This window comes from Osmerus eperlanus, chromosome 20 (genome assembly GCF_963692335.1).
Source record: "Osmerus eperlanus chromosome 20, fOsmEpe2.1, whole genome shotgun sequence".
NCBI lineage: Eukaryota > Metazoa > Chordata > Actinopteri > Osmeriformes > Osmeridae > Osmerus > Osmerus eperlanus.
In genome coordinates, this window is record NC_085037.1 from 11534994 (window position 1) to 11554545 (window position 19552).

The window sequence follows — 19552 nt, forward strand, 5'->3', positions numbered from 1 at the left end:
ATGCTGTTTAAAATCAATGACATCCCCCTCACACATTTTATTTTCATGGTTGATTAATCAAAATATTGTCTCCGTGGTTTTGATCCTACTCCTCTTCACGTTATTTTATGTCATAGTAATGTGGGAAATGTTTGTCGAAGTGTGATAAAAACGAAAAACTCTGAAAAGCCACATTACAATATGAATTAGTATTTATTAACAAAATTCAAACACTTTAATCCTCAACATCTTGTTTAAATAACTAGCCTACATCGACGTACATAAGTACATAACATCACCTGCTTCACAAATAAAGATATTTACAAGTTTACATACAATATATACATATGCACAATAGTTTACAAGGCTAGAGTGAGTCAGAAGAGAACACGTCTCAAACACATTTATAACGACAAGATAAAAATGACACGTCACCATTAGATTATCATGTGTAGCCTATACCTTTTTTTTCTTTTAGAAACTTGGCATCGATCTTGTCGTCTCAAATTACTTTCTCGGGACAGTAACATGACATGGTTTAATGAAAATAGAAACTATCTGTTCAAACACAATACATGTCCCCCTACAACTTGGACACCTTGTCAACACATTTAGGAGATAACGGCATGTGTTACATATGGCACTGTATGAATATATTCCATATCTGGATCAGATATAAAATGCACATAGACTTTCTGTGGCACTATAATAGATATCCAGGTATAATCAAATGTTTCAATTTTCTTCACATCACTTTTCAATACACTTTTCAACCCATTGCGGTTTGTCACCATCCTCAAAATACTTTTTGGATCGTTTTGTGCTTTCCCTTTTCTGAACAGTGTTGGGGTGATATAATACCTACAAGCAAAGACATGCAACAAAATTCAGGACTTACACACAAACCGCTTCAAAACTGACTTTGATTCAAACCATTTGTCGATACACTCGTTTACTGACATTAGTCTTTTGAAAAAAAAAAAACATACTTCATTCATTGAACATCAACAGTGTTAAATCCTTAATGAGATAAATAACCAAGCATGACGATTCAGCAACCGTACACCCACTACCATTAAAACGAATAAATATGTAAATAAGAATCCATGCATGTCACTAGAAAGGTGTCATTATACCCAAGGTAGAGTCAAAGACTGAATTGTAAGGAAGACACTTTCTGTGGACACTTGTGGCTATGACAGCTTGTTAGCTAGCATGTATTTTTAGTGGTTCATGGAGGTTCGCAGGGGAACTAAGCATAAGGTCTTGGACCAATTAATGAAATACGATTACATTTCGTGAGAACATGGAAGCCTCTACAACGTTAAAACAAAAGACGTTTGACCAGTGGATGCGATTGAGGCAATGAACATAAAGTTCAGACAGAAATCAATTGTCAGCATAAAGTTGGTAGAAATATTCAAGTTGACAAAACATCTAAGCGTCTATGCTACTGTTCAGCTGTTGTGGTTTTGAAACCCTCCAGAAAAGTAAAGAAACACAGGTGTGATACCCTTTAAGGGTCATTCAAGTTTCTGATGACAGACACACACACACACACACCGCGGTGGGTTAGAGTGGAGACCAAGTGCAGTATACTAGATTAAAGGCCATTCAAGTCTGTCTATTGCAGCATATCTAACAGTTCTATTTCAGTATGAAGCACCCAAAGTTGGCAATAACCCAACAGGTACTACTGCACCAATCACATTTCTAGGGTTTTTTTTGTGCAACTTCAATAAAGACCAGAGTCTTCATCTCAAATGACCCACTTTCCCTCCTAACACAATGCCCTACTTTGTCTAAAAAGTAGCACACTATATAGAATAGTAGGATTCACTAGAGATTTAACCCAAAACACAATAACAACAACACAATGGGGTAAACTGGTCCATCGCACTTAAAGGCAAAACTTCAGCCAAGGAAGGTCTTGGTGTGTTCTTGGTCGTTGCCGTGGCGTTCGAGAACGTCGACGATGACCCTCGCCGTCGTCAGAGACGGGGGTCTGAGGAGAAGGAGCGGCAGCAGCCTCGTGATTGGACGCCAGGGTTCCCGTTAGGTTCAGTCTTTGTTGGTCCCACCCCTGGCATAAGCAGCCATCCAGCCCCCCGATTGGTCCCAGAGCTTTGCGCGACCTAAGCCAGGTTCGCCAGCTCAGTGGAGTCTGTTTCAGAGTCCGAGTTGTCCCTGAGAGAGGAGAAAGAGAGAGAGAGCACACACACACACACACAGGTCAGACTGACAGCGTAGGCCACTCGACACATGCCACTTCTTACTCAAACAAGCTCGTTGTCGCTTCAAACCTCGGTTCATTAGCTCTTACCGTTGCTCCTGCAGCAACTTGCGATTGCCCTGCCTCCTCTCCTCGTCGATTGGATAAAAGTAAAAGATGACCAGGCCAACCATGATGAGCGCTATGGGTGCCGCGGAGACCAGCAGCTTCAGGGTTAAATCTACCGCTGCTGGTTGGGTGCAGCCTCGAGTGATGTAGCCTGCAAAACTAAAGGAGGGAGCAGAATAAATCTAAATCAATCATCTACTTAAACTATCCTCTATTGGTCCAATGAACAGGATGCTTAATAATGATGAATGATTTCTCCAATCAATTTAAACCAGGGCAAAGTCAAAATGTACACCCATCATAAAATCTCATGTGATACACACACACACACACACATAATGGATAACTGGATCAGATAACAAGGTGCCATAATCTAACCCTTTGAAATGGGATTTGGCTTTGATATCTGATGAGATTATATTGTGCAGCAAGACTCACGGGAGTGAGTGAGTGCGTTCTGAACACTTACTCTAGACTGAGCGTGGAGACGCCCAGAGACATGCCGGATGCAAACTTGGTGAAGAAAACGTAAAAGGAGTAGAAGATGGCCTCATGGCCGTGGGAGTCGGGGTTCTGCACTTGGAAATCATCCACCACATCCGGGAGCATGGACCTAAACACACACACACACAGATACAGAGATAAGATACCAAAAGACCAATTGAAAGAGCAGGAGATTGAGGGTGAGAGGTGCCCGTGGATAAGAGTTGTTGTCGTCTGATATCGACAGTGTGTGTGTGTGTGTGTGTGTATGTGTGTGAGAGACTCACCAGGGCAGCAGAAAGGCAGCTGCAACTCCCACTCCGGCAGCAAAGGACACAACATAGCTGACAACCAGATTACTCTTCACACACACCACCAGGATCATGAAGGGAACCACCGACTGCCGGAGGGAAACACACACATTAGCCCAAACCATCACACACACACACACACACACACGACTTCAAAACCATCACACGAAACACACAACTTCTGTGATTCAGAGAGCAGCCAGAGGGTGGCGCTATATCTGATACCATAACTGTCTGCATCAATCTGTCGGCAAAATCTCACCGAGGTTCCAAAATACACTGCTGTCTTCTTTCCAAACTTGGTCAGGAACCACTGCCAGAAGGGAATAGCCAGGGTGGCTGCAAGCTGAAGGAGACAAAATACATGAGTTAATTATGTAAAGTCTATCCAGAAGTGTAGCCAAAAACATCCGTTCTGGAAGTTTGTTCAGGATTCATGGATGCAGGGAGAAAATCTTGTTCAATCAAAGTGTGTCTGCATGCAAAACACAAAAGCCTTGCTTCCTTGCAGCTGCAGCGCACACAATAACCCCTAACAGTTTCCTCTGAACCACAAAGCTGTCGATGAAAACTCACCCAAAGACAACAGGTCAAGTCCGGATAGCACATCAATGCTACACAGACAAACTCCCACAAACACCCACCTTGCTACAATCCAGCCCCCCCCCCCCCCCCCCCCCCCCCACACACACACACTTTCCCCTTGAAACTCCAGCCAGGAAAAACAACGTTCCTCCCCAACATACAAAACACAACAAGTCTCTGAGAGAACAGGCAAGGTTCTTTTTATTTGTTGCCATTCGATGGACTACCCGCTGTTCTCGGATACTGTTTCGTTTGTCCAGGTTCTGGACGCCCTATCCGTCCCCCCGTTGTTTAATCCACTGTAGCGATGATAACAAAGGCTCCTGTTACTCTGACCCCACCCCTGGCAGTCACACCTGACCTGGACACACAGAGCTGGGGTCAGACTGGAGACTTGCCTCTGTTGGTTGAGGCAAGTCTGGATGGTTCAAACTAGGGCTTGTTAAAGTTCCACTGAGACGATTCTACAGTGATTCTACGACCTCGAACCCTAATCCGAGTTTGTCTGACTTGGCTTCAAGCAAAGTTAATTTAAGTCAGTGAAACCATTAATGTAATTCCACAAGCTTGTTGGCTGTAATCCCTTGCGTAAAGTAAAGGATTTGAGCGTAATCTTTCCTCACTCGCTTGGAGAAACCAGGATTTGCCAGTTCTATACTGTACAGTGAAGATTTCACCACCAACCCCGACTCATGATGAAGACCAACCGAAATTCCTGGCTGGATTTTAAGTATTAGCATAATGACACATGACTTCTTCCTGACATTAAAGACCCCTCCACTGTCTGAATGTAGTCTTAAAGGGAGCATGAGGAGGAGAGAAGGAGAGCCATTTCTCTAGGACATGTATTACTGGTGACGGACAGAGAAGGAAGGGGGTGACCATGGGAACGGGCTGGCCTTTAGCGAGGCAGAGAGCCCGTCCACAGATAACAGCAACGATCAGTCTGAACGAGACATGAGGTCTCGCTGGGAGCGGCCAGCTCCTGAGAGTGGGAGATTTACGCCCTCTCACGGAGCCAGCAGTCTTTTGTGAGCTGAGGTATGGTAGGTCAAGATCGGACTTGTGAAAAATACTTATTTAAATCTCTATGGGAAAAGGTGTCTCATAAAGAACTGGTTGTATAAGAAACATTGGATAGCACTGTGTGTGTGTCCTCACCATAATGACTAGTAGAATGTTCTGGAAGTCGTTTCTGAAGCCCAGGGTGTAGCAGCAGAACAGGGCGAAATTCCCTTCCAGAAGCTGCAGAAAGAAGCAAACAGAAAAAAATTGAGGAAAAACTCACACACACACAGCAAGTTGAAAGCTCAGCAGTGTATATAGCTGCGCTACGGTTACTTTATTGTTGTAGTTAACGGCGTTACCGTGAGAAAACCCCTGAGGTTTGGGCACCCGTGTTCCACTCACCATGAAGGCCAGGGAGGTGAACAGGAAGCCCATCACCAGCTTGGCGTAGGGTCCGTGGCCCATCACCAGCCTGATGCCCTGGAAAAAGGACATGGGCTCTGACCTGGGACGACATGAGTCTGGGGGAGAGAGAGAGAGAGAGAGAGAGAGGGTGTAAAAAACTGTCTGGAGGTCCCATATGCCATCGGCTGTTTCCTACCATCTCTAAACCCTCTGAGTAGGCAGGTCTGAAGCGTGTTTCAGCCCCAGGTCTGCCCAGCTCAGGCAGGACAGACAGATAAACAAAGATCTTACCTTTCTTCTCTCTCACCCCGAGAGCAAGCACGATGGCGCAGAGGACGTAGATGCCACAGATGATGCCAGAAGCGATCATGTAGGCGGTTTTCTACAGCGGGAGAAGACAGAACAGGCAGCAGGGTCAGCGATACAGGATCTCAAAAGACCGCAAACGAGTGTGTGTGCACGTGTGGCCCAAAGAGAGGGAGAGAAAGAGAAAAGGAGTGAGTGTGCGTGTGTGCCCTACCGTGTGGTCCAGAGAGATGACGGGGTGAGTGACGTTGACCTCTGACCCCGTCAGAAGGGACGTGGCGTTGGAATCGTTTCCGTTTAGGGTGACATCACCAAGTACGGGGACGCAGGGCGCGTTAGCCATGCCCACGATCTGCCCCTGGATGGCTGTACCAATCACAGTGCCCAGAACCTCCACAGTCATCCCTGATTGGACGAAAAGCAGGAAAATCTATCAAACCTAAAAACAACAGCCCTTCCCCCCTTCATGCAAAAACATCCATTGCATCCCAGTGTCGACCGTGCCATCCTAATAAAGTTGGGTGGGTTTGGATGGGAGCGGGGCTTACGGTATGCTGTGGCGGAATCCCTCTCCTTCTGTTCGTCGCTGATGAACATGGTGAGGGCCGAGTAGGGAACGTGGAAACACTGCAGGGGAACAGCAAGGAAACAGGGTGAGAACAGACCTCATGCACAGCTGGTTGGTCAGCATCTGCACTGTGTGCGGTACTCACTGTCTGCATGGTCTGGAAGAGGCAGTAGAAGACCAGGTACCAGATGACCTTGCCATCTTCAAACGGGGGCACGTACCAGATGAGGAAGTAGCACAGGACAGCCAGGGGGGTGGAGAACAGGATCCTGGGAGGGAGGGAGGGAGGGACAGGTCAGTCTGTGAAAACATGAGGGTACTCAAGCGAGTAACTACACAGAACAACAACAACAACAACAACAACATCATCATCATCAACAACGTGTTTTGCTTCACTCCTGGCAAGAGATGATTCATTAATGAAGTTCACTAAAGTGCCTTTGTCTGCCGCGTCACCCTCCGTCACCCGGCTAATGCCGACTTTGTGCCAGGCGACAACTGCAGCCGGGCCAAAACAGGGACAGCAATTATTATGTTCCTTCCAGGGAGCCAAAAGCGGCCTCAAACAGCAGGGAACTGCCTGTCCTGGACCAGGATTGGAACATTTGTCATCGTTTCCCTCTCTCTCTCTCCTCGTCATTGTCATTGTCTCTCTCTCTCTCTCCTCGTCATTGTCTCTCTCTCTCCTTGCTCAAGTCTAAGGAATGCTGCTTCACAGGAGCAGTTTTCCGCCTCCATCTAAGGAGAGTATTATGATGATACAGGTTTAGTAGCTGTGAAAGGAAAGCCTGTCAGGAGTTATGCAAAAGTGCTCCTGTCTATATGACGCATGAGACAGTCCGATACTCCTTTTTGACTGAAGCACTTGAAGCTTTCTCCACCAGGACATAGTCACACCTTAACTACCCCCCCCCCCCCTCAAACCCAAACGCAACACAACCATCACAGGAAAAAGGAGTGGCATATACTAAATTACACTAATTTCTAAACTGGGGAATGTCTTTGGTCACTTCCTGTCCAGATACCATCCCCAAACGCCACCCACAAAACGAGGAAGAGTGTTCTTTCCCAGACAGGAAGCAGCCACTATGCTGCCAGTCATTGGTGAAACAGGAAAGAATATCAGGTGATCTTGCAGAACCCTCCAGATCAGGATATGATGATGTCATAAAACGACATCACCCGTACCTCTGAAGACCACTGCACATGGCTTCCTATTAGCTCACTCCACAAATACTAATTTACTTGCACAATGACTCAATCCCAGCATCTCTCTGCTGTATACATGACTCACCCAGATCGTCAGAACGATGTAATGTGTTACTATACTTTTGATCAAATAGGTCAACCACTTCCTGGCCACATTCATTCGCAGTTACTTTGACAATGCAGAAAAAAAGACAACTTGCAGATCCCTTACAACAGAGAGCTGCTTTAATCTAACGGTATCGAGGAGACGAGAAAAAAGAGAGGAGGGGAGGGAGAAGATGGGAGGGAGGGAGAGAGAAGATGGGAGGGAGGGAGAGAAGAAGGGAGAGAGGGAGGGAGAGAGAGAGGGGGGGAGGGAAAGAGAGAGAGCGGGGGAGAGAGAGAGAGAGGGGCGGAGAGAGAGAGAGAAAGAGAGGGGAAGGGAGAGAAAGAGAGGGGGAGAGAGAGAGAAAGGGAGAGAAAGGAGAGGGGAAGGGAGAGAAGCGTGAGATGACTGCTGGCTTCCTCCTGCGAATGAGGTGACTTTGGGGGAGGGGGGGGAGTGATCCGGAGCCAGAAGGTGTCACGATGGCATGTTCCCACGAACCCTGGCCTGCTTTGATGAGCGTTTCGAGCGAAGCTTCAGGAATGCTGCAGCCATGCCCATATGAACATGGGGTTGGTCAAACACTGGTCACCTCAGCCCGTCCACTTATGATCAGACTTTAAACCTTTTGTCTCATGTAACAGGCAAACACACACTCTCGCCCAGGTTCCATAGAAGAGAACACGCACACGGCGCAAAGGTTGCGTGTGTGTGTGTGTGTGTGTGTGTGCCGAACTGCACGTCGCCAAATACAGACTGCAATCAGATGTGATAGGTTCCCACCCTGCTGCCTGCCCTGAGCCATCCCAGCTCTGCTAGGCAACCCTGTAGCACCACACTGAGACTGTAAACCAGCAGCATGTGACTGACAAGGCCCAGCCTGAAATATCGTATTACAGCGTCCTCTAAAATAGCTATGCTAACTGGTAGCCTACTTGAAAAGGAAAAAAAAGAAACAGGGCATGTCGTGACAGGTTGAGAGAGAGAGAGAGAGAGAGAGAGAGAGAGAGAGAGAGAGAGAAGATTGAATAGGAAATGAGTAAAGCAGATAACATGATGGTGGCCATTTTGTCCTCCAATGCACCCATTGTGGGTCTGTATACACAAAAACAATGCAAACCCAGCCTATATTTGTGCTGTCTTAAGCCTAGCCTGTATACACCTCTTCAGACGCTAATATGCATCATGTCACAATGTCTTACAACCCCATTGACAAGTTAAGTCTGTTTATTTTTTGAGTGAATGTGGCTGGTGGGATAAACCTGACGGAGTAGACTTTTGCAAATTCAATGAACATTAACTTTAAGACAGGTTCTCCAATCCTGGCCCTCGAGGGCCGCTGTCCTGCATGTTTTAGATGTTTCTCTGCTCCAGCACACCTGATTCAAATGAATGATCGTTACCTGGCTTCCACAGAGCTTGATAACAACCCATTCATTTGAATCAGGTGTGCTGGAGCAGAGAAACATCTAAAACATGCAGGACAGCGGCCCTCGAGGGCCAGGATTGGAGAATCCTGCAAAGATAACGATTTATATCCAAAGCAATACATGCAAAAAGAATGAACAGCCAACAAAAGTTTTAAAAAAAAAATCAAAATTTTACATGGTTTAAAAAGCAACTAGAGTGAAATTTACAACACAAACACACCATTAGTATTACTAGTTACTCAAAGCAACAGTCAGGCCTTTTCTCACCACCACACATCTCTTGAACTATAGTAACCTCCCGGATTCCTCAGTCAGCCTTCAAAAATGTCTATACAGTCACGCAGCCGCTCTGCCATTGGCTGCAGCAGGTGGTGTGTTTTGGGCTGGACCAATGGGGGCCTCTCTCCTGCTCCACCCCTCCCCCCACCCTTAGGCATCCCCATAACACGCTAGACCGGAATCTGAAACAGGCCGCCCCCTTTTCCTTTATTTTCTGCCTGCACAAGTTGAATTGAGATATCAAGTTGACACTTGTCTGATCTACGTCACTAAATTCTATAATTCAGATCATTCGGATCTAGATACGGTATAGGCTGAAAGCAGAGCACAATTAGAAGATGCTGGTGTTTTAAATTCCGACAGTCGACCATAGCTGCACTATTGACAGAAACTCTGCCAATAGATTATTAATACGCACCACAATGCTTGTTTAAAAGCTCCCATCCTACCTCCAGACTTCCTGGAGGAATTTTCAGACAATGTGCTTGATTGAAGGTTTTGCTAGTTGTTAAATCTCATACAGTAAGGTGCTTTGTGTGATGAAACAGGCCACACAATACCAGGAAAAGGAAAAAACACCCACTGGTCAAAGCATTTCCTCCATTACGTCTCTCCATTTGGACATGACATTAAAAGCACATCCACTGAGAGTGGAATCAATAATTCAGCTCATTTAGGTGCGCGCTCACTGTAATTGTCCACAGGGAAACAAATAAAGGAACTGATCATGCCAGAACCACCATGGTCCTTGTGCTGCCATGGTTTATACCCAGCCCCCCCTCACCCTGTCACCCTCCTTCCCCCTGACTCACCCTGTCACCCTCCTTCCCCCTGTCACCCTCCTTCCCCCTGTCACCCTCCTTCCCCCTGTCACCCTCCCTCACCCTGTCACCCTCCTTCACCCTGTCACCCTCCCTCACCCTGTCACCCTCCTTCCCCCTGTCACCCTCCTTCCCCCTGTCACCCTCCCTCACCCTGTCACCCTCCCTCACCCTGTCACCCTCCTTCCCCCTGTCACCCTCCCTCCCCCTGTCACCCTCCCTCACCCTGTCACCCTCCCTCACCCTGTCACCCTCCTTCCCCCTGTCACCCTCCCTCACCCTGTCACCCTCCCTCACCCTGTCACCCTTCCATGGTCCTTCTCAGAGGACTGTACCAGACAAATGCCAAAACCCCCCCCGCCTCCTACTCTGTTCTAGATACCACTACCTTCAACCACAGATATTTTAATATGCAAACACACACACACAAACACGCACACACACACGTGTCTTTTCCAGCCTTCTCACCCTCCCTCGACTGACCCAAGCCTAGTCAGCATCTGGTTTGTACACCCATCACGCCCACCCTAGTTTCTTCTCCCTCCTGTCAATCTCCACCTCAGGTTTCCCCAGCAGGTCTGGCAAGGAGCAGAGGGCGCGAGTCCCTCCGTCTCTGAGTACAGCCTCTGTGGAAGGTACACCAGCCACTTACGCAACTCCCAAAACACTCTGTGCTGTACCTCCCTCACAGAGGGGGCCATTGAGGCCCACAGCCCGGCCGTCAGGCTCGGCCCGTGGGGAGCTTGCTTAGCATGGGCTCGTGGCTGACAGGGTCAACTGCGAACTGAAACGCGTCTGATTTGTACATGCGTAGAAAACGGAATGATTAGGATTAAGTTGAGTGCTCGATTGGCGAGAGAGAGAGAGAGAGAGAGAGAGAGAGAGAGAGAGAGGTGTGTGTGAGGGGCGCTAGGTGACTGGGTCATCGGCCGTGACAAGCAATCCTTTGCAGCATCGGGATTGTGTCCTTCACACTCTTCCAGGGACACGGAGAATGAGGCTGTGTGAGGCTGTCACTGTCGATCTGGGGACTGTGTTTGGAAACATGAACACATGTGTTGCCCCACCCGGCCATAGTAAATGAGTGGTTTCCGCAGTCAGAGGTCAAAAAATAAGATTGCTTCAACACAGACCCGGGGGGGAGGGGGTTACGAGAAGCCCACATTAACGACATGAAGGACTTTTCCAATGTACATGGCATGCAAGACTGGGCCTCCTAGCAGCCATCAGTTATATTTACCAAGAACATGCCAGCAGTTCTTGTAAGAAACTGCATGTCAGGTAAAACATTTTTTTTTTTAATACCTTAATCACCTGACTTTCTCTACTTTTCAATCCTTCTTAATCTTATTTTGGTCCAAAAATGGAAAATAAAAGTGTGTTTTTAATCCAGAAGCAATAAAAAAAACTTTATAGTCTTCCATTTGAACGTTGAACTATAGTAACCCTACGCACCCAACCCTCTGCTTCGAGCAACATGCAAGCAATCACACCACCAGACTCCACCCCACTTAAGCTGTGAGTCACTGACTCCACCCCACTTAAGCTGTGAGTCGCTCAATGAAACCTTCATGCTTTAGCTTGCGACCAAACTTGTGGAGAGCTAAGCTAACCACTGTTAGCTGACAGGAAGTGGACCTACCAGGGTAGCATGCGTCCGAAGCGAGTCCAGGGGCTCCGGGAGACCAGGAATCCCACCGTGGGGTCAGTCACCGCGTCCCAGGCCCGGCCCACAAACAGGATGATGGAGGCGTAGAAGGGGTCCAGCTGAAGAGGAGAAACAGAACCGGATGTGTTAAGACCTGGGCTGCGTTTCCAGATAACGATGGATCGTATCAACGATCGAGCCAAAAAACGAAACCATCGATATTTCTTACGTGCGTTTCCCAAATACGCTCGTAAGGAGTAGGCTAATCTATGCGCTTTCAATAGCTACGAATTTTAAAGAGACACTTTAGCTACGGTGTCTTTGGGAAAGGCCCGTAAAACTACGATTTGTCGTACGGTGGATTGGGCTTACGACGCTTTCGGGAAACGCAGCCCTGGTCGGCCCCGTCAACAATGACCTAGTGTTTGGTTGAAATCACGTGGCCTGATCATTTCTGGGGATGCCCTTGTCCAGTCATCTGTCCGTCCCCGTAGAATACCACACATACAAGCACTAAGCCACGAGAACAACCCCTGCTTTCGGAGAATTACTTTGCAACACTGAGATCACCGAGACTGTGGCTGATGTTCAGATAGCTACAAAGAGATTACTGTATAAATCCTAGCCCCTTAGAGTAGGCAGCCTACATAATATGTAAACCCATATATTTCAACGCAAACAGACAGCCATTCGATTTTTGTTAAAAAGATCACATGATTATACGTCTGTATAACGGTTAAGGACTCTAGCATTTACATTTACATTTAGTCATTTAGCAGACGCCCTTATCCAGAGCGACTTAAAGTAAGTACAGGGACATTCCCCCCAAAGCAAGTAAGGTGAAGTGCCTTGCCCAAGGACACAACATCATTTGTCACGGCTGGGAATCGAACTGGCAACCTTCAGGTTACTATCCCGACTCCCTCACCGCTCAGCCATCTGACTCTAGCAGAGGTGACACAGCAAAATCCCACAGCGGACAAATGAGTCTGAACTGTCCGACCGTGGTCTTGGCCTGTGGCCCCCACGCTGTGCCGGCTGGACGCTGTGCCGGCTGCATGACTCTTAGCAACAGAACAAAGCCGGCCCTGGGAAGCTGTCCACTTGCGCACCATCTTACAAGATAAACGTCAAAACCCATTAAAGCCAGACCCTCGGCCTCCTCTCTCCTCTGCCCTGGTTGGGATAAGCCTCAGTTAGCTTTCTGGCGATACAGTGGCCCCCCCAGAGTGGCCCCCACAGAGTTAATTACACACACAAAAAAAAAAGAAAATAAATGTTTCAACCTCTTCATTTTCCTGAACAATGGTTCCATTCTTGGCGAGCAATGGAGTCACTCAGCACACAGTTCCTGTGTGTGTGGCGAGAGGAGGGGGGATCATTCAGTGCCCCGAGCCCAAGAACCATGCATACCAGCCAATACATAATAAATGCCGATGTGCAGGTCACACTGCTATGGGGTCTTCTAGGGATAGGTGCAAGGTTCCATCAGGTCTTAAAGTAATCAAGTGTGGATGGTCAGGTGATTCCCCACAGAAGGCTGTGAGGGTTTGAAACGGGACCAGGCCGATGACTCACCTGGGCCACGTCCAGAAGGTAGATCTGGAGGAAGAAGCCGAGAGCGCATCCTGTGATCTGGTAGGGGGCTCCGCCGACAGCGTAGCACAACTTGTTGCACACCGACAACCGGTTCCTCGTCTCATGCTGGGAAGGAGGGAGAAGAGTTACATTTAGTCATTTAGCAGACACTCTTATCCAGAGCGACTTACAGTAAGTACAGGGACATTCCCCCCTGAGGAAAGTAGGGTGAAGTGCCTTGCCCAAGGATACAACGTCATTTTGCACGGCTGGGAATCGAACCGGCAACCTTTTGATTAATAGCCCGATTCCCTAACCACTCCAGCCATCTGACTCCCACAGAACGGCAGGGAAAGGGTCAAAATTCTGTCTTATCCAGGAACATGTGATATCGTTAAAAACCCCATCTGGGAGAACTTTGGAGGTTCGGTTTGCAAGGGCTGATCCGTTTTCAGTCTGGGGCCTTTTTGCGGGCTAGCTAATAGCTGAAGGCATTTTACGCCATCCGCAGGCTTACCCCAGTTCTTGAAATGACTACTCTGAAACCACATCTCACATTTGCTAGCCTGTGCTGACCTAAACTTACACCAAGGTTCTCACCTCAGTCTTCTACAAACAACACTAACGTGAAGCAATGTTGAGAAAAGAGAGAAACTGAGAAAAACGACTGGGTTTCATGGAAAAGAACAGATCAGTCCTGTTAAAACCACAATCAGAAATGGCTTCAAACCAGCAGTACAAGCTATTGATAATGAATATTGATTAAGCTGATTATCTTTGCCATTGATTATCTTTGCCAGCAAGGCAAGCCCATGCCAGGGCCCAAGTTACCACAGAACAATCACTGCCTGTCCTCTAACAGAGCAGTTACACACAAACACACACCTGTTGGCCGGGGAAGTTCTCACTCGGATGTTGTTTCCCCTCACAGGTACGGCTTGTAACCGACAGTTTGAGAACTCAATACGGCTTACCGGCCAATGGGTGGTCAGGGGCAAACACTCACACCTTCCCTCCACGGCCAATCAAAATGCTGTTTTCCGACAAACAACAAATCAGACTGTCACTTAGGGTACATGTTTAATCCTAGAAGTGGATGCATAAAGGATAAAGTACTAACTAACGCTACGGAACGATGGCGTTCGGATCTAGGCTACGTTGAGTGTTGACGCTAGGCCACAGACAGAGTCCAATGCTGCCGTGTCACCTACTGATGGAGCCTGAGATGCAGAACACCTATATGATTATCACATCAGGTGATATATATGATTATCACATCAGGTGATATATATGATTATCACATCAGGTGATATATATGATTATCACATCAGGTGATATATATGATTATCACATCAGGTGATGACAGGACACATCGCCGTCACTTGGTCTAATGATACGACCCACTGTTCCCTGAACGTTTGTTCGACATGAAACACGGTCCCCTTTATAACCCTGGTAGAGAAGGACATATTCAATGTACAGATTGACCTTGACAATAGTGAACCCTGGTCTGTGGTATAACCCTGGTCATAGGGAAGGGTGGAAGACAGGTCTGGACGAGGACTTAATGTAAAGCATTTCTTCCATAGACTGGTATCTAAAAAACGTAAGTCAATGGCAAGAAAATGTGTCTGTCAAGCTTGACTTGTCAGGCAGCTGATCCAGGGTGAGCAATAAATAAAGTGTGCAAGTGACAGGAAGATTTTCCAATCATATTCACCTTTCAAACACCCTCATTCCAAAACGTCGCCCCCTAAAGAATAGGACACCAACTCAAGCTGTCGTCCCATATAGCCTAGTCTAAAAATAAATAAGCCACACGTGCCTTTTTACATATAAGAAACTAATATGTGTTTAAGTGATTAAGTCTTACTGAATTTATGACCCCAGACAAAATGTATAATGTTTTTATATTTGGTTATTGACGATCAAAATTGGAAGGGCAACTGATAGATTACACTTTTTAGCTCACTATGGCGCTCGTGACGCCGTCTGAATGACACGTAGCTCTACCGGCAACACAAGCATCCCCCAACCAGAGATCCCGAGGAAAAAATAGAAGAAATGTACATCAAAGAAAAAAAAGAAAACAAAATGCCATAAAAAATACTATTTCAATGAGAATTTTAAATCCATGTAAAAAAAAACGTATGTATGAAGTTAATGTGAAAAACGATGAAATGATAGGGCGGGGTAACAGCCAACCATGAATGTTACAGCGTTATATCACTGAAAAGAAATGATGATGATACGTCGCACATAAACGATGTTCTACAACAACATAGAACGATACTCATTTGTTGCTGTTGTTGTTTTGGAAACTAATCCTTAGTTGGAGAAGAGTGATTCAGAGCTATAGTACATCAGCTAACGTTGCCGTTCCAGTTCCATGCATTTGCATTCTCCACCCCATTTCAGTGGGTCTTTTACGATATAACTACTACTACTACCACCACCAGTAGCCTACACACGCCCACGAGACGTGAACTCGCCGGTTAGATGACACGTTCTCTATTCAGTATTTACTTTCACACGTTTCCCCCCCTGTAATATCATGGTGGATCAAATGCAACAATATTTTAATTCATTGACAACAAAATGAATAAAGAATGAATGAGCGTACCTTGCCGGCTAGTTTAATGCCATCTGGACTGCCAGGTTTGCTCAGCAGACTCGCGTTGGAATAGTGCTCCGCACCTTCGCCTTTGGCCATATCAGTAAACAAATAAATAGTCTCAGAAAATGCTTTCAAACTGAAATAATAATCTTCGACAAGAGATCCGCGCAACACACAATAAATTTCTCTACTGACGATGAGAGAACTGCCATTCAAATATGTACTTGGACATGCTCCCGCCCCTTTTTAACGGACCATCGTCTACCAATTGCTTACCCCGCCCTTTTTGGGCGGGCTTGGCTAGAACAACGGAAAGCACGGTGTCCTATAGTATAGTTTATTTTGAAATTGAATAGCATACAAACATTTCTGCTAGAAGTGTTTGTGTCTGTCTGTCTGTGTGTGTGAAAGAGAAAAATAAGGTATTTAATCACAATCATTGTTGTCACCGTGTTGCAGTATATGTCCTCTAAATCATTATCATGCTATACAATAATAACAAATATAACAACAAGTCGCTGCACAGTATTTCTCATAAAGATTTGCGATGAACAATGAAGCTAAAAAATCTTCATTTTAGCTGCAGTCTCCACTGACATTTTTCACTTGCAGTCAAGCACACAGAAGGGCCAATGTCTCTTGTAATGGTTCTAGGTAGGCCCATAGGTCTGGGAAATGTGTTTGCTGAGTGGCTTACAGTGTGTGGGTATGAACGTATGTTCCAGTTGAGCTGTGTAGCAAAGTATGTACAGCACACAGATGGACAGCATGGACCCTGAATACCTGTCTGTGTGTGTGAAGGTTGTGGAGATTGCCACGTGGAGACTTGCATGCACACACACATTTTCCACCTCAGAAAGGGACTCTCCCACTTACCAAAAAACTAAACTCTGAAACCTCTAGTGTCACAGTGTCAAGTTCAGACTGTCAGACCACACACACATACACACACATATACACACATGCACACACATGTACACACATTGGGGCAATACACACACAGATCAATGAGGGTCAAATGTAGATAAGATAAAACTTTACTGCTAGTGTTAGTAAATAAAGCTTTATCTCTGCTACTAGGCCAAACCAGAGGACACACAGGTCAATTTAGAAGGTGACATCAACTTTGATCGCTCCATTTTAAGGATGAATTAATCAACGCATTCAATTATATGCAATGAATCACCCAAATGTCAATCCGTCTGTTGTCTCAGCTTCAACAACCTTGTTGAGTGTCATCAGAGTTTAGGATGTGAAGCAAGCGATGCCTTGTGCATGTTGAAATCTAGCGTTTACCGTCATTGCCAATGCTGATAGCTGTAACCTTGTACGCAAACTGAACATCTTTGTAAGGTAATTCTAGGTATTCCTTCTTTCTAGACAGTGCAAGGCCAATAATGTGTCTGTCTGTCTAAACGAGCAGACACACTAAGAGGAATCGGATGTGTGTTGCTTGAGTGCAGTTTTCCTTCTACTTCTCTGTACTCCTTCTCCGAACACATACTACGCGAACTTTCAGGAAAACCTCTTTCAATGGTGCATAATCCTGCCCAAGGGCCAGCACACATTCACATAATGTATTATTCATTCAACTGACACTTAAATCCAAAGCGACATGCAAATAGTGCATGTGAAAAGTGCAGTAGAAAATCAAGGATCAGAAGGGCATAGTTCGAACAGTATTTCGGAGCTCACACTCAAGGAACGTTCTGCATTTCCCACGAGACGACCTCATTTCACCTAGCCAAGCGCTCGAGTCGCTGCATGCAGCTGGATGATGTCCTGTAGGTATAACTGAATTCTTGGCGGATTTAAACCCGCACGCACACCTGCTGTGTTTCATAAACATGCTGTTGGGGAGCTGGCAGAAGGAAGATGTTCCCAGGCTGTTGTGAACAGTGAACAGAGGGGGTTGACAGTGAGGGCCCAGGAGCGGGCGTCCCACCTGCTGCTCCAGGGTGAGCTAACACAGGCGGCAGCCAAGGAAAACTCCCAAGGTGTGGTTAGAGACACTGTTTCTTTCTCAGAGCTGGGCCAAACCCAGGGGTCCGGTCCTATTTCAGTGAAACAGATCAAACCTTCTCTTACATGATCACAAAGAGCTCCATGTAGCATCTATCTTGTCTCCTTGGAGACAGGTCTCCTTGGAGACCCAAGCTTGATCCTGGGTTTTTCCCAGTGTCTCGTTTTACCGAGGAGGGCTCCTCTCTCTCCTCTGAACAGTCGGACTGGCTGTGGGCTGGATTAAGAGCTATCTATGAATGGCCTTCTAACAACAAGAAAGGACAAATGAAGATCTTCACACACACACACACAAACACACACACATATACATGCACCTGCATGCACACGCAGGGAGTGTGTGTGTTTTATGGTCTTTTACCTTTCTCACAGTCCTTATGTCACTCATGATCGAATGCGTCACACAAGTGTGCCCGTGTGCCTGTCAAAACATGGTTTCTGACTTTAGCTTCTGTCTCATGTGTCTGTGCTTGTGTGTGTGTGTTTGTGAGGGAGAGAGAGAGAGAGAGAGAGAGGACAAAAGAGGAAGAGTTTGCGGGAACACATTGCGTGTGAGTGGAACACTATGCGGTGCATGCTAAAGTCTGTGAGGTCAAGCCAGCTGTGCGTCATGGCAAAAGAGCCACAGGTGGAAGTCACGAGGTCTTGGTACTTTATGTACCGTATATATAATACAGCCATATATCACAGAGCTGAGAAGGTAGGACTGTAGGGAGGAGAGCAGGGGAGAGAGCAGGGGAGAGAGGGGGGAGAGCAGGGGGCAGAGCAGGGGAGAGAGCAGGGGGGAGAGCAGGGGAGAGAGCAGGGGGGAGAGGGGGGAGAGCAGGGGGCAGAGCAGGGGAGAGAGCAGGGGGGAGAGGGGGGAGAGCAGGGGACAGAGCAGGGGAGAGAGCAGGGGGGAGAGCAGGGGGGAGAGCAGGGGAGAGAGCAAGGGGGAGAGCAGGGGAGAGAGCAAGGGGGGAGAGCAGGGGGCAGAGGGGGGAGAGAGCGGGGGAGAGAGCAGGGGGGAGAGCAGGGGAGAGAGCAGGGGAGAGAGGGGGGGAGAGCAGGAGGGAGAGAGCAGGGGAGAGAGCAGGGGGGAGAGCAGGGGAGAGAGCGGGGGAGAGAGGGGGGGAGAGCAGGAGGGAGAGAGCAGGGGAGAGAGCAGGGGGGAGAGCAGGGGAGAGAGCGGGGGAGAGAGGGGGGGAGAGAGGGGGGGAGAGCAGGGGAGAGAGCAGGGGGGAGAGCAGGGGGGAGAGCAGGGGGGAGAGCAGGGGGGAGAGAGCAGGGGGGGAGTTGTCCAGCTCTGTGCATTGTGTTCTGTGGAGTGGAACCTTTGTGGACACACAGTTCACAGACGCAAACACATTCTCTCTCTCTCTTTCTCCCTCTCACTTTTCCTCTTGTCTTTCTCTCCCTTGTCGAACACTGACCAGATTGACCATGCATTTCTATTTCTGTTTTTTTGGGCTTTGCTGAAGGTAAAAGATGAATGAGAGTTAACTGTGATCACAACACTGTTTATTCAAGGCTTTGCTGTAGGTATATAATAAGTCAAACCGTAGGAATGTTTGATCAGAGTGGTGTGACGTTGGTGACATTACGTTGTCACGAGTGAGAAGGAACACAATTCTCAAGTGTAAGAGACTCGTGTAAGATTGTCATGTGTAGAGTTATCATGTGTAAGAACCCAGTGTCCCATGCCACCACAGTCCTCATGTCTAGTGTCATTTCGGAGTGCCTTTACAATTGCAGTTGTCATGTGTCGGCCTCAAATCCTGTGATATAAAGATACATTCATGCAACTAATTGTTTGCCACTTGACCTTTGCATAATTATAAAAACATAAGCATTTCCACATGAAACTAAGGATCAAAGTCGAGATGGGGCCCAGAGGG

General features: G+C 47.1%; 1 protein-coding gene across 1 annotated transcript; it reads right to left on the reverse strand.

Annotated features, from left to right (window-relative positions):
* Positions 1 to 173: 173 nt before the first annotated feature.
* On the reverse strand, positions 174 to 15875 carry mfsd2ab (MFSD2 lysolipid transporter A, lysophospholipid b). Its single transcript, XM_062486947.1, has 14 exons — positions 15660 to 15875; positions 13037 to 13162; positions 11453 to 11577; positions 6132 to 6255; positions 5967 to 6045; positions 5633 to 5823; positions 5404 to 5494; positions 5110 to 5228; positions 4861 to 4944; positions 3377 to 3460; positions 3091 to 3203; positions 2790 to 2933; positions 2303 to 2479; positions 174 to 2166 (listed from the first exon to the last, which is right to left on the reverse strand). The coding sequence occupies exons 1-14, from the start codon at positions 15747 to 15749 to the stop codon at positions 2115 to 2117; spliced, it is 1599 nt and encodes a 532-aa protein (XP_062342931.1). The 5' UTR covers positions 15750 to 15875; the 3' UTR covers positions 174 to 2114.
* Between the last annotated feature and the right edge of the window lie 3677 nt (positions 15876 to 19552).